General features: G+C 47.0%; 2 protein-coding genes across 2 annotated transcripts; one reads left to right on the forward strand and one right to left on the reverse strand.

Annotated features, from left to right (window-relative positions):
• Positions 1–728: 728 nt before the first annotated feature.
• On the forward strand, positions 729–3,111 carry LOC103583467 (nucleolar GTP-binding protein 2-like). Its single transcript, XM_008564771.1, has 4 exons — positions 729–1,173; positions 1,523–1,605; positions 2,164–2,249; positions 2,909–3,111. Exons 1-4 carry the CDS (start codon positions 869–871, stop codon positions 3,059–3,061), a joined length of 627 nt encoding a protein of 208 aa, XP_008562993.1. The 5' UTR covers positions 729–868; the 3' UTR covers positions 3,062–3,111.
• Positions 3,112–3,428: 317 nt separating this feature from the next.
• On the reverse strand, positions 3,429–10,608 carry LOC103583468 (axonemal dynein light intermediate polypeptide 1-like; the record flags this gene model as incomplete). Its single annotated transcript, XM_008564772.1, has 5 exons — positions 3,429–3,740; positions 5,636–5,800; positions 6,129–6,307; positions 7,957–8,126; positions 10,463–10,608. Coding segments are annotated over 5 exons (696 nt in total), but the record flags the coding sequence as incomplete, so codon positions are not given.
• Between the last annotated feature and the right edge of the window lie 384 nt (positions 10,609–10,992).

Raw genomic sequence — 10,992 nt, forward strand, 5'->3', positions numbered from 1 at the left:
TTCGGATCCCACATACAGACCGGCTCCTGCTCACTGGCTGAGCGAGGTGCGGGAGCAACGCTGAGGCTTGCGATCCCATTGCCGGTCCCCGGTCTGGTACCGGGGCAACACTGAGGGTTGTGATCCGTTGCCGGACACGGAAAAAAGACAAAAAAAAAAAAAAAAGAAATTGGTAAAGGGCCAAAAAATGATTACGTGGTATAATGTTGAATATACTAATTATCCTCATTTGAGCATCCTTGACTTGGTGTTACCAGCACCACACTCTCCTAAGTGAGCCACGGGCCAGCCCTAAGATGCCTCTTCAAGTGCCTCTGTACTTGACACTTTCTAAGCTAGTGCAGTTCTCCTTCTCCTCCCGATTGGGCCTGGTTGCCATCTGCACGTAGTCGTGTGCTCATTGCGTAGTGTTCAAGGATCATCTGGGGATCTTACCTGTCTCCAGTAAATTCTTGATTGGTTTCAGGGGTTAAATACTCTTATAGTTGGCTGATACTTTGGGACCACAGATATAGTCCTTTGATCCTTTAATACTAGTTTCTGGGTTTAAAGGACATTGGCTCAGAATAATGTTGCGACTCAAATTTGGGTGTTTTCACTACTTTCCTTTAGTCCTGAGAAGAAGACTGCCTCATTTGAGAGCAAGGTATGAGTTCAAAAATCCAGTGTTCATTTTCTGATTCCTTTTCCCTCCCCCACCCCCACCTGTTTTGGGCCTCAATAGCTTTCACCCTTCTCATCTTTGGAAGTTGCTGGAGAAACAACCCAGAGCAACCCAGAAGAGGAAACCACAGACATTGCAGATGAAGGGTCACAATCTGTCACTGAGAAAGAAAAAGAAAACAGTCACTGTGATGGTAACTCAGAGATGCAACAGATTCTTGCACGGGTTCGGCAGAACTTTGGCAAAATCAACGTTGTGCCCCAGTTTTCTGGGGATGACCTGGTTCCTGTGGAGATGTCAGATATCGAAGAAGAGCTTGAGAGCTTTTCTGCTGGAGAGGAGGAGGAACAGGAGCAGCTGGGGGCCGACGAGGAAGAGTCTTCCCAGGAGTCCCAGAAAGAGCATGTGGAAGACAGTACCAAGGCAGTTCTTCGAGCTCTGGATGAAAAGATTGCTAAATACCAGAAAATTTTAAACAAAGCCAAAGCTAAAAGGTTTTCAGCAGTCAGGTAATATTTCCGTCTTCTCACAAATTGCAGTTTGTTCCTTTCTTGGAAACTTACCGTGAGTATTGGAGCTTTACCACTTTCTAAAAAGTGATCTTTTTTTTTTCTGAAAAGTAAATTTTATAAAATTCAGCTACCAGAACTATGAGAAGTTTAGGTGTCCAATCTTTTAGAAATGCCCAGGGAGCTACAAAAGCTGTTGGATTTTGACATCTCCCACTGGTATTAACTATGTAAATAGGTGTGGGTTTTCTTTAATCTGGAAGGTTGTTGCAGGTCCCCCAGTCAGCATGTGATTTGGGCAGCTGAAAGGAATGTTGGGCAGCTTTGTTACTTTGCTTTTGTGTTTCAGAATATCCAAGGGGCTGAGTGAAAAGGTTTTTGCAAAATCTGAAGAACAGAGAAAACCCCCTGAAGAAGCTCTAGATGACACAGGTAAAGATAAAGTATTTAAGTGATTTAGATGTGATTTGCATCTTTAGAACTCTGAGAAACCTAAATTGAATCTCCAAGTTGTCTCTTGTAATATCATCCACAGATACTTACCATATCTGGCAGATAACCCTGACTCCATATACTATTTATCATACAATTTGGACAATCCACTTGTCATTCTGCACATTTTCTAGGATTAAATTGGCAGTTCAGGAAACTTCTTAAAAAGCGTACATTATTAACCTTAGAATCCAAGGGTGGATCCGTACACAAATTGCAGTGGTTTGGAGGGGTGGTGCCGTGCATTTCCCGCGTTTATTCTTTATTACAATTAACTAACAGCCTCCCTATTGAGGGTGTTTACATGAGGGCGCCTGACTTGGTGCCCTCCCTGCCTTGGCCTGCTTTACTCTCTCCCCTTTGCTCACCTGCTCCATCCACACTGGCCTTCTTCCTCCTGCTCCTGACACATCACGCTCATTCCCACCATAGGGTTCACAGACAAATTTTGAAAACTCCTGTTTTTTGTGTGTGTGTTTGTGTATTGCTTGTATCCAGAACCTACCAAAAAGGGAAGGAAGCGGAAGGCACAGAGGGACGAGGAATATTTGAATAAAACTCCCAGGATACTTACATCTAAGGAGGTAAGTGTTTTGGTTCTTAAGTATGGCACAGGTATAGAAGGTAGAGGGAAATCCAGCTCTCTGGAGCCACTCTTTCTGAAACAAATGGTTTAGAACTGAATCCTAGGAACACCAGTCCTCAGTGACCTCATTGAGGTCAGCTAATTAGGATCAAGAGGTTGCCCACTGGATGAAGGTCCTTTGAGTCTGTGTCCTATGTTTAGGAGTTCCTGATTACTGTCTTCAAACCCGTGGACTGTCCTCTAGAAGAATCAGTTTGGTTTGCGTGGTCCCAGGGAAATGACATGAGGAGACCTGTTGGGCACATAGGTTGCTGACCTCTGTGCAGTATGGCTTTGTAACTGAGCTGTTCAGAGTGGGAGCCAGCCCTCTGGGGAGGGGAATGGTTTGTTATCAGAAGGCTTCAGATTTGCTCAGGGAGACCACTTATCAGGAATGCTGCAGAAAGGATTCAAGCACTGGGTGAGGTTTGGACCAAACAAGAATTTGTAACTCACAAGTCACAATGGAAGAGGAAACTTAGGTCTGTGAAGTGAACCCTCCCTCATTAGCACTGCTTCCAGTGGCTGTGGGTGGAGCACAGGGATGAGAAACAGAGGCTCCTGTTTTATGGCTTTCCATGTTTGACGGTTTTTTGTCCTTTTGCCATTTTTTTACAGCGGAGGCGAGCAGCACGGCAGCAGCAATCCAAAAAAGTTGGTGTTCGCTACTATGAAACACACAATGTGAAAAACAGGAACAGGAACAAAAAGAAGACCAATGACTCAGAGGGACAGAAACACAAACACAAAAAACTCAAATATAAGCAGTAACATTTGAAAAGTTGTTTATGAAATTATACAAAGATATGTACTCTGTTAAATGTGTTCATTTTCATGTCCAGTTGGCATCTCTAAGGCCATAATGCATTTGTCTGAGGTTTGACAGTTGAAGCCATTCACCAGGACTAGTGAAAATAAAGCCCCCTCACCACTAAAGATTTCAGTGATCGAGTCCATTGGCACTTCAGATGCTTGAAGTAGTCCTCTAGTTCCTCCAGAGTGTAACCCTGTCATGTAAATGTCTCACAGAAGTAGGGGGATCGGCACAAAGTGAATTGTGAACCAAAAATTTGAGGGGCAGAGAAGCAGCTTGATTTGGCAAGAAATAAGTGATGGTATGAAGTCATGAGAAAGCACTCGCTTTCTAAGCCGTACTATTTGAGTTGGCAAATCCCAAGGTTGGCTAGTAAGCCACATACTGAGACAATCGGGGCTACGTTACACCACCTTCCCTTGCCCAACCAGCAGCCTGGCTGTCAGACCTTACGTGACACTGGGGCAATAGTGTGACTTCTGACAAATGTGTAGGTGATGATCAGGGGAGGGGTATGGCTTGTTCACTTGGGAAACTAGCTTTTATTACAAAAGGCTTATGATGGGGTAGTAGTGCTTGCTGAGACCAATATGGAAATTATCACTTCCTTGGTGCAATAATGCCTTCCAGTTGGGCCTGAAAAACAAAAACTCCATTAATATTTGAAACTGGCAGCTTAACACAAATAGCTGAGAGGTGATAACAGTCTCTGTGAAGAATAATCCAAATGCTGCCCCCCTTCCTTCATTCCCAACTCCACATTTTCTAGATTAGTGAATTTCTGACTTGGTGTACAGTCTTACTACATGAGGAGAAACCAGAGCTGTCCTGGTTTCCATATAATAATGGTACAGTGTACAATATAAAGCATTGGAAAAGAAATTGAATAAGTTGTTGAAATGGTGGTTTTTCATGGCTCAGATTTCAGGCCTGGATATATCTAAGTTACATTTGGCTCTCTGGTTTAGGATTCTGGGAGCTCTACTGGGACCAGAGGTTTGGGAAATAGCAAGTTTTCAGACACTGAGACAACTTGACACCCAATTAGAGAAAATTGCTACCAGTGAGAAGTGAGCTGTCCATCTTGTATGTAAAGCTTAAGACAGTTGGGAGTTATTTGCTCCTCTGGCAAGCCAGTAAAATAATTTACTATCATGGTATGTGGACAGATCTTTAAGTCCTGGGGACTGCAAACACTGCTTTATTCGTAGTGCAGCTTTGAGGCAATAACTCACTTCTAAAGAATCCTTCACTCTGAGGATTACAGGGTTGCTTTTAAATGTTAGAAGATGCTAAGCTATTTTGCTTTTCTCTTATTAATACTATAAGAGGAACTGAGAAACTCGGGCTTGTGATAAAGGAATATGGCAGATAAGGGAAGTGGCTTCAGAGTCTGCTAAGTAAACAGATTTACATCTGCCTGTGAAAGTTTGTTGTTTTTCTTTGTATTTGTTATACTGTTCAGTAACAAGAAAATCTGTAATCCTCCACTAGTGGTTAATAGAAAGCCTTCTTTATCACAAATTGCTGGCATTTTTTGGTTTATAGGACCAACAAGCCTGCCCATCTCAAGAATGTAAGCTTTCTATGAGACTGGGGAGCACAGGGAGATATGTCCAGGAGCCCCTTTTGGCCAGGGCCATAGGAGAGAGACACTAAATGTCAGCAGGCCATATATCTAGAACAGTGATTCCCAAACTTTTGCAAGCATCAGAATCACCTGAGACCTTAACACAGCTGGGCTCCAAACCCAAAGTTTCTGATTGGGCTGGGCCCAATAATTTGTATTTGTAAAAGTTGTTTGGTGGTGGAGGATGATGCTGGTCTGGGGCCCAACCTTTGAGAACCTTTGGAACCAGACAGAACTTGAAGTTGCAGAGGCCTGGAGTGGGGCCTACTGCACAACCTCTCCCCCGGTTCCCCTCCCTCCCGTCACCTCAGTGGGATAAAAGTGTGCCATCAGCATTTGGCATTATGGAAAAACACCGACAGCTGGGTTCCTCTGACCACATACCTGGGGAAGGTTTCCCAATTGGAAATGGCTCTTCCTCTGTCAGGGCATTCCCTGCCCGCCCACCAGTTCTGATGTGTTCCCTGCTTAATCCCCAAACGCTGCCTCAGAGGGGACTGCCAGTGGGAGAGCACGCCCATGAAAGCCTGAAGAGACCCAGTCTACTCGAGGAAGGCTCCAAAGTAGCAGCTTCGAGGGAAAAGAAGTTCCACTTTTTACCACATCTACCTCTCCCTGAGGTAGGCGACGTTTTTTCCCAGGTGGGGAAACATCCTCCACTGGAGAGCCAGGCTGAGGTGTCATAGGGATTCAGAGCTGAGAGCAGCCAGCCTCTGGGGCCAGAAGGATGGAGGATCTAGGTAATGAGCCCCCCGCCCCGCCCGGCAACATCAGCTTCCTTCACTCCTTGGCTGTGCGTGTGGACAAACACCGAACAGTCCACAGAGGAAAGGAACCCAATGGCTGGCCCGCGTGCCTGGGGGCGGGGGCCGCATCTCCACGGGGCCTGCGGCTTGGTTACCTTCAGCTGCTGATTCGTCCGCTTCAGGAACTGGATCTCCTCATTGTGCTTCTTCTCCTCCACCTGTCGCCTCTCACTCTCCCGCTTCTCAGTGGCCTCACATTTTGCCTTCTGCTCATTCACTTGCCTCTCCAAATCTCTCTTTTCTGTCTCCAGTTCTGCAATCTGAGGACAGAATGCAGTCATCCTGGGATGTCGCCAAGTGGATGGGGTGGGGTGAGAGCCTGTGTGGAGGGAACTTGGGACACAGCTGCCCAACCCAAGACATTGCCAGGGTGTGTACTGCCACCCAGTGGGGGGTCAGCAACTGGCATGGAGCGTCCATAGAGGAGATGGACTCTGCCAGGCCTCCAGGCTGGCCATTACACTCAACCGAAGGTCCGGGGGTTGTGAATGTCAGCAGAGCACCCTAGGGGACCAGAATGAACCACATGGCCCTGAGATTGACAGAAGAGTCACAAAGAGCCAAAAGGTCATGGTAAACCCCACTCACTTTCTTCTCCATGTCTGACTTCCCCTGTTCGGCCTGCAGTGCCTTCCTCATGCCAAACGCCACGCTGCTCTCGTACAAAGTCTGGTAGGCAGCAATGGTCATGCGGATCTCGTCCCGGACTCGCAGTAGCAGCAGTCCCCTCTCCGCACAGTTGATGGTCACCTCCCTGATCAGCTCATCTTCCAGTGCACACACACCATGAGATCAGAGAAGACAGGCAGGAGGGGAAATGCACTGTGTCAACTGCAAACCACCTGTCCTCAGGACTCTAGGGTGTATCTCCTCACTTGGAGACAAGGTCTCAGAGAAGGTCCTTAGGGAGAGTGCCTTCAGTGGCCCAAACAGCCTTGCCATGCAGCCAAGGGCCACAGGAGAGAGACACTAAATGTCAGCAGGCCATATATCTAGAACAGTGATTCCCAAACTTTTGCAAGCATCAGAATCACCTGAGACCTTAACACAGCTGGGCTCCAAACCCAAAGTTTCTGATTGGGCTGGGCCCAATAATTTGTATTTGTAAAAGTTGTTTGGTGGTGGAGGATGGTGCTGCTCTGGGGCCCAACCTTTGAGAACCTTTGGAACCAGACAGAACTTGAAGTTGCAGAGGCCTGGAGTGGGGCCTACTGCACAACCTCTCCCCCGGTTCCCCTCCCTCCCGTCACCTCAGTGGGATAAAAGTGTGCCATCAGCATTTGGCATTATGGAAAAACACCGACAGCTGGGTTCCTCTGACCACATACCTGGGGAAGGTTTCCCAATTGGAAATGGCTCTTCCTCTGTCAGGGCATTCCCTGCCCGCCCACCAGTTCTGATGTGTTCCCTGCTTAATCCCCAAACGCTGCCTCAGAGGGGACTGCCAGTGGGAGAGCACGCCCATGAAAGCCTGAAGAGACCCAGTCTACTCGAGGAAGGCTCCAAAGTAGCAGCTTCGAGGGAAAAGAAGTTCCACTTTTTACCATAAAAGATGACCGGTAAGGGGATCTTAACCCTTGGATTGGTGTTGTCAGCACCACGCTCAGCCAGTGAGCTAACCGGCCATCCCTATATAGGATCCGAACCCGTGGCCTTGGTGTTATCAGCACCGCACTCTCCCGAGTGAGCCACAGGCCGGCCCTGATAATGGCTCTTTTAAAGCAGCTGGCAAATCCTGTGTGCCCCCATGGCTGGACTGGTTTGGGGCTGGAACAGCATGGTCTAGAGCTTGCCCACCTATCTTCTCCATAAATGCTGACGTGGAGGGCAAACTATAATCATACTCATACTGAGGAGAGCCTTCTAGACCATGCAACTGCCTGACGGTTTGGAGATGGTTTGCAGATCAGAGTCCACAAGGGCCAGTGAGACTGGGCTGGGGGATACCCATTTGACACCAACACTCAAGGAGGTAGATCTTAAATCCCTTGTGTCTACTAGTTACCTGCAATATTACCTGCAGTATTGTTCTGGACCAAGGGCCAAATGTTGATGGATGAATATAAATACAGAACATTAATTTTTCTGATTAAATATTTAACACTCACTCCTTATAGCAATCTTTGAAAAAACAAAGATTTAAAATAGAAGTTCTTATCTTACTCCAGACATCTGCTAAGGGGTAAAGAACCAGTTTGTCAGGAATACAGGTGGGACACTGGTAGGAGAGGTGGGGCTGGGAGGGGGAAGAAGGGGCATTTAGCAGTTGCTCAGTTGTGGGTCAGGCAGGGAGAGAAGACTTGACTCCAGGATGGGGTGAGCTTCAGCTAGGGGTTGCTCAGGCATTGGATCTGTGCTGGGAAAGGGAAGGAGGCAATAGGGTGTGTAGTGCCCATCCCCCGCCAGGCCTACTCACCAAAACACTGCGAGTAGAGCTCCCTGCGGACAGGGCAGATGCCTGTCTCTCTGGCCTGCCGCTGCTGCAGCTTCAGATCCAGCTGCTCCTGGAGGTGCACCACATCCATCCTGGTGCTGGGAGTGCTGGACACCTGCTGGATCCATAGCTGTGTGTCTTCAACCCACTCCCTATGGCACAGACACAACCAGGCTGAGCGAAACCCATCAATTTAAGAGAGTCCTTTGAGCTCTTTGCCTGAGCGGGAGTGAGTGGCAGCTCTACCACCAACCCACCAGAATCCCTCTCTCTCTCTCCCTCTTAGGGTGTGAGGCTCCAAAGCCACACCCACTATGCTACCTACCTTGAGTCTGGGTAGGTGACCAATTGCCACTTTCCAAGGGTCCTCTGTTCCAGATCTTACCCTCCTAACATGCTGAAGACAGATTTGTGGTCATTGTTGTATGGTCTCAACAGAAGGCCCAGTGGGGCCTCACTGACTTATGTGTGGGAGACACAGGACACCACAGACCTTGTGCAAGCAAGAAAGAGGCAAATGTGTGTATTGGGTGTGGCGAGGTTCTTTTTTTGCTTTCTTTTTTCTTCTTCTTTTTTCTTTAAAAAAACAGAGTGGGAAGGTTCTTGAAAGTGTATGCCTGCATGGGCCTCCATCATGAACCTGTGCCAGAGGCATGGTCAAATTCTGGAAACACAAGGAGGGAGCTTAAAGACAGAACCACCATGGGAGAGAGGACTTCTATGCCACTGGTGGGAGAGAATCAACTGAAAAATCACCCTCCTCCCTTGACCTTCACTTCAGAGGAGATCACAGTCTCTCTTTGACTATTCACCCTTTTCATCATAGCCTTAAAGACCGTGCTGTGAATTTTTACATAAAGACAGTTGAAAAGGCATGTCAGTGATAAATGTAGCTGCAGAACAAAAGAGCAGGGAAAGGTAATCATGTTGGAGAGGGGTGTTCTTTTACACAGTGAGACGTCCTTATCCACGGGTTCTTCATGGGCAGATTCAACCAACCATGGATTGAAAATATTTGGGAAAAAAATGCAACAATAAGAAATAACACAAATTTTAAAAATAGGTATAACAACTATTTACAGAGCATTTACATTGCATTAGGTATTATAAGTAATCTAGGGATAATATTTGGCGGGGGGGAGGGCTGCTGGCTGGTATGGGGATCCGAACCCCTGACCTTGGTGTTATATGGCTGTGCTCTAACCAACTGAGCTAACCAGCCAGCCCATAGGGATAATTTAAAGTATATGGAAGGATCCTAGATTATATGCAAATACTATGCCACTTTATATAAGGGACTTGAGCATCCACGGGTTTTGGTATCTGCAGGGACTCTGGAACCAATCCCCCATGGATACCAAGGAATGACTGTACAGGATTCTCAAGGAAGGCCTCCTTGAGGAAATGATACTTGAGCAAGACGTAAGTGAAGAAATGAAGGAAACCAAGGGTATATGAAGGGAAGAGCATCCTTGGCAGTGAGAACAGCAACTGTTAAGGCTCTGAGGTGAGAAAGTGATTGAGTTGTTTCAGAAACAGCAAGTGAAGGCTCCTGTGGTTTTAGCACAGTGAACAGGAACAATAGCAGGAGATAAGATCAGGGATATATCATGGGCTAGAACATGCCACGTCTTCCAGGCCATTGTAAGGACTTAGTCTGAGTGAGATGGGAAGCCATTAAAGGGTTTCTGGCAGAAGACTGGCATGATCTGACTTATGATTTAGGGGATGTGTGGAGAATAGATTGTAGGAACAAAGAGTTAAAGCAGGTTTTTCAGATAAGAGGCCATTGCAGTAGTGCAGGTGACAAACAGTGACTACGAACAAGATGGTGGAGGCAGATGTGGTGAAAAGTAGTTGGATTTGGGATATAATTTGAAGGTGGAGCAAAAGAATTTGATGAAGGGTAGGACATATGGTGTGAGAGACCAAAAGGAATGAAAGGTGGCCTGTGTCACTAGTAGAAAGGAGAATACTGGGTATGAGCAGGTTGAGGGAGGAAGACATTGTGATTTAGTATGGACATGTCGAGTTTGAGATGTCTATTAGACATCTTTATGAAGATAATGAGGAAATAGAATATATGGGTCTAACTAGTAGAAAGGAGAATACTGGGTATGAGCAGGTTGAGGGAGGAAGACATTGTGATTTAGTATGGACATGTCAAGTTTGAGATGTCTATTAGACATCTTTATGAAGATAATGAGGAAATAGAATATATGGGTCTAGAGTTTAGGGGAGAGGTCACAGCTGGAAACACATTTGGGAGCCATAAGCATATAGATGGAATTTAAAGTCATGAGACTAGGTGAAAGCACTCAGGAAATCAGGGTATTTAGAGAAGAGGTCTCCCACCACCCTCTAGGAGCTCTGGAACACTGGGAGCAAACCCCAGTCAGGAACAGAGGTAGTGTCTCTCCCCACATTCCCAAATTCAGGGATGTAAAAGCCTGGGCCTTTTCCCAGCGACTACGCCTCCTTTTTTTACCTTGGGGGCAGGATGGCATTCAAGATTTCTTCTGCCTGCTTTGTAGGATCTGGGACACAGGAAGTTGAGGGGAGCTTGGTCTTTGGTGGCTGTGGAACTGGACCCAAGGGTCCAGGCTGTTGGGGACTGACTTTCAGTGAACGAGCCTGAGAAGGGACAGGCAAGAGCAGAAGCTGACTCAGGCACCAAGCTCCACGCCACCCGGCTCTCCGGGTTGCTCCAGGTCTCCTGCACACCTCTCCCTTATTCCCAGCCTACTTTCCCCGCCTGACTCCTCGGCAATTATATCACAGCTAAGGAGGTCATGAAGTCTCTGGTCCTAACCCAATGTTTGTATCCCCTTTAATGGATGTTTCTGGCAGGAATTCTCAGGCCTCTGCTTTCACACGTCTAGTGATGGGGAAATGATTATTTGATCTATTGGCCCCGCTACCATGAAGAATGAGCCTCATCCATCTCCCAGTGACTTCCTTTCCCATCCTAAATCTGCCCTCTGGGGGGCCGCCCGGTGGCGCACTGCTACAGTGCGC

Source organism: Galeopterus variegatus, unplaced genomic scaffold (assembly GCF_000696425.1).
Source record: "Galeopterus variegatus unplaced genomic scaffold, G_variegatus-3.0.2 Scaffold23296, whole genome shotgun sequence".
In the NCBI taxonomy this organism is placed as follows: domain Eukaryota; kingdom Metazoa; phylum Chordata; class Mammalia; order Dermoptera; family Cynocephalidae; genus Galeopterus; species Galeopterus variegatus.

Excerpts from the sequence above, each read along its gene's own strand:
- LOC103583467 (XM_008564771.1), top strand. The coding sequence starts at position 869 with ATGCAACAGATTCTTGCACGGGTTCGGCAGAACTTTGGCAAAATCAAC. Across the intron at positions 1,174-1,522 it reads AAAAGGTTTTCAGCAGTCAG|AATATCCAAGGGGCTGAGTG; the intron begins GTAATATTTCCG and ends TTTGTGTTTCAG. Across the intron at positions 2,250-2,908 it reads GGATACTTACATCTAAGGAG|CGGAGGCGAGCAGCACGGCA; the intron begins GTAAGTGTTTTG and ends ATTTTTTTACAG.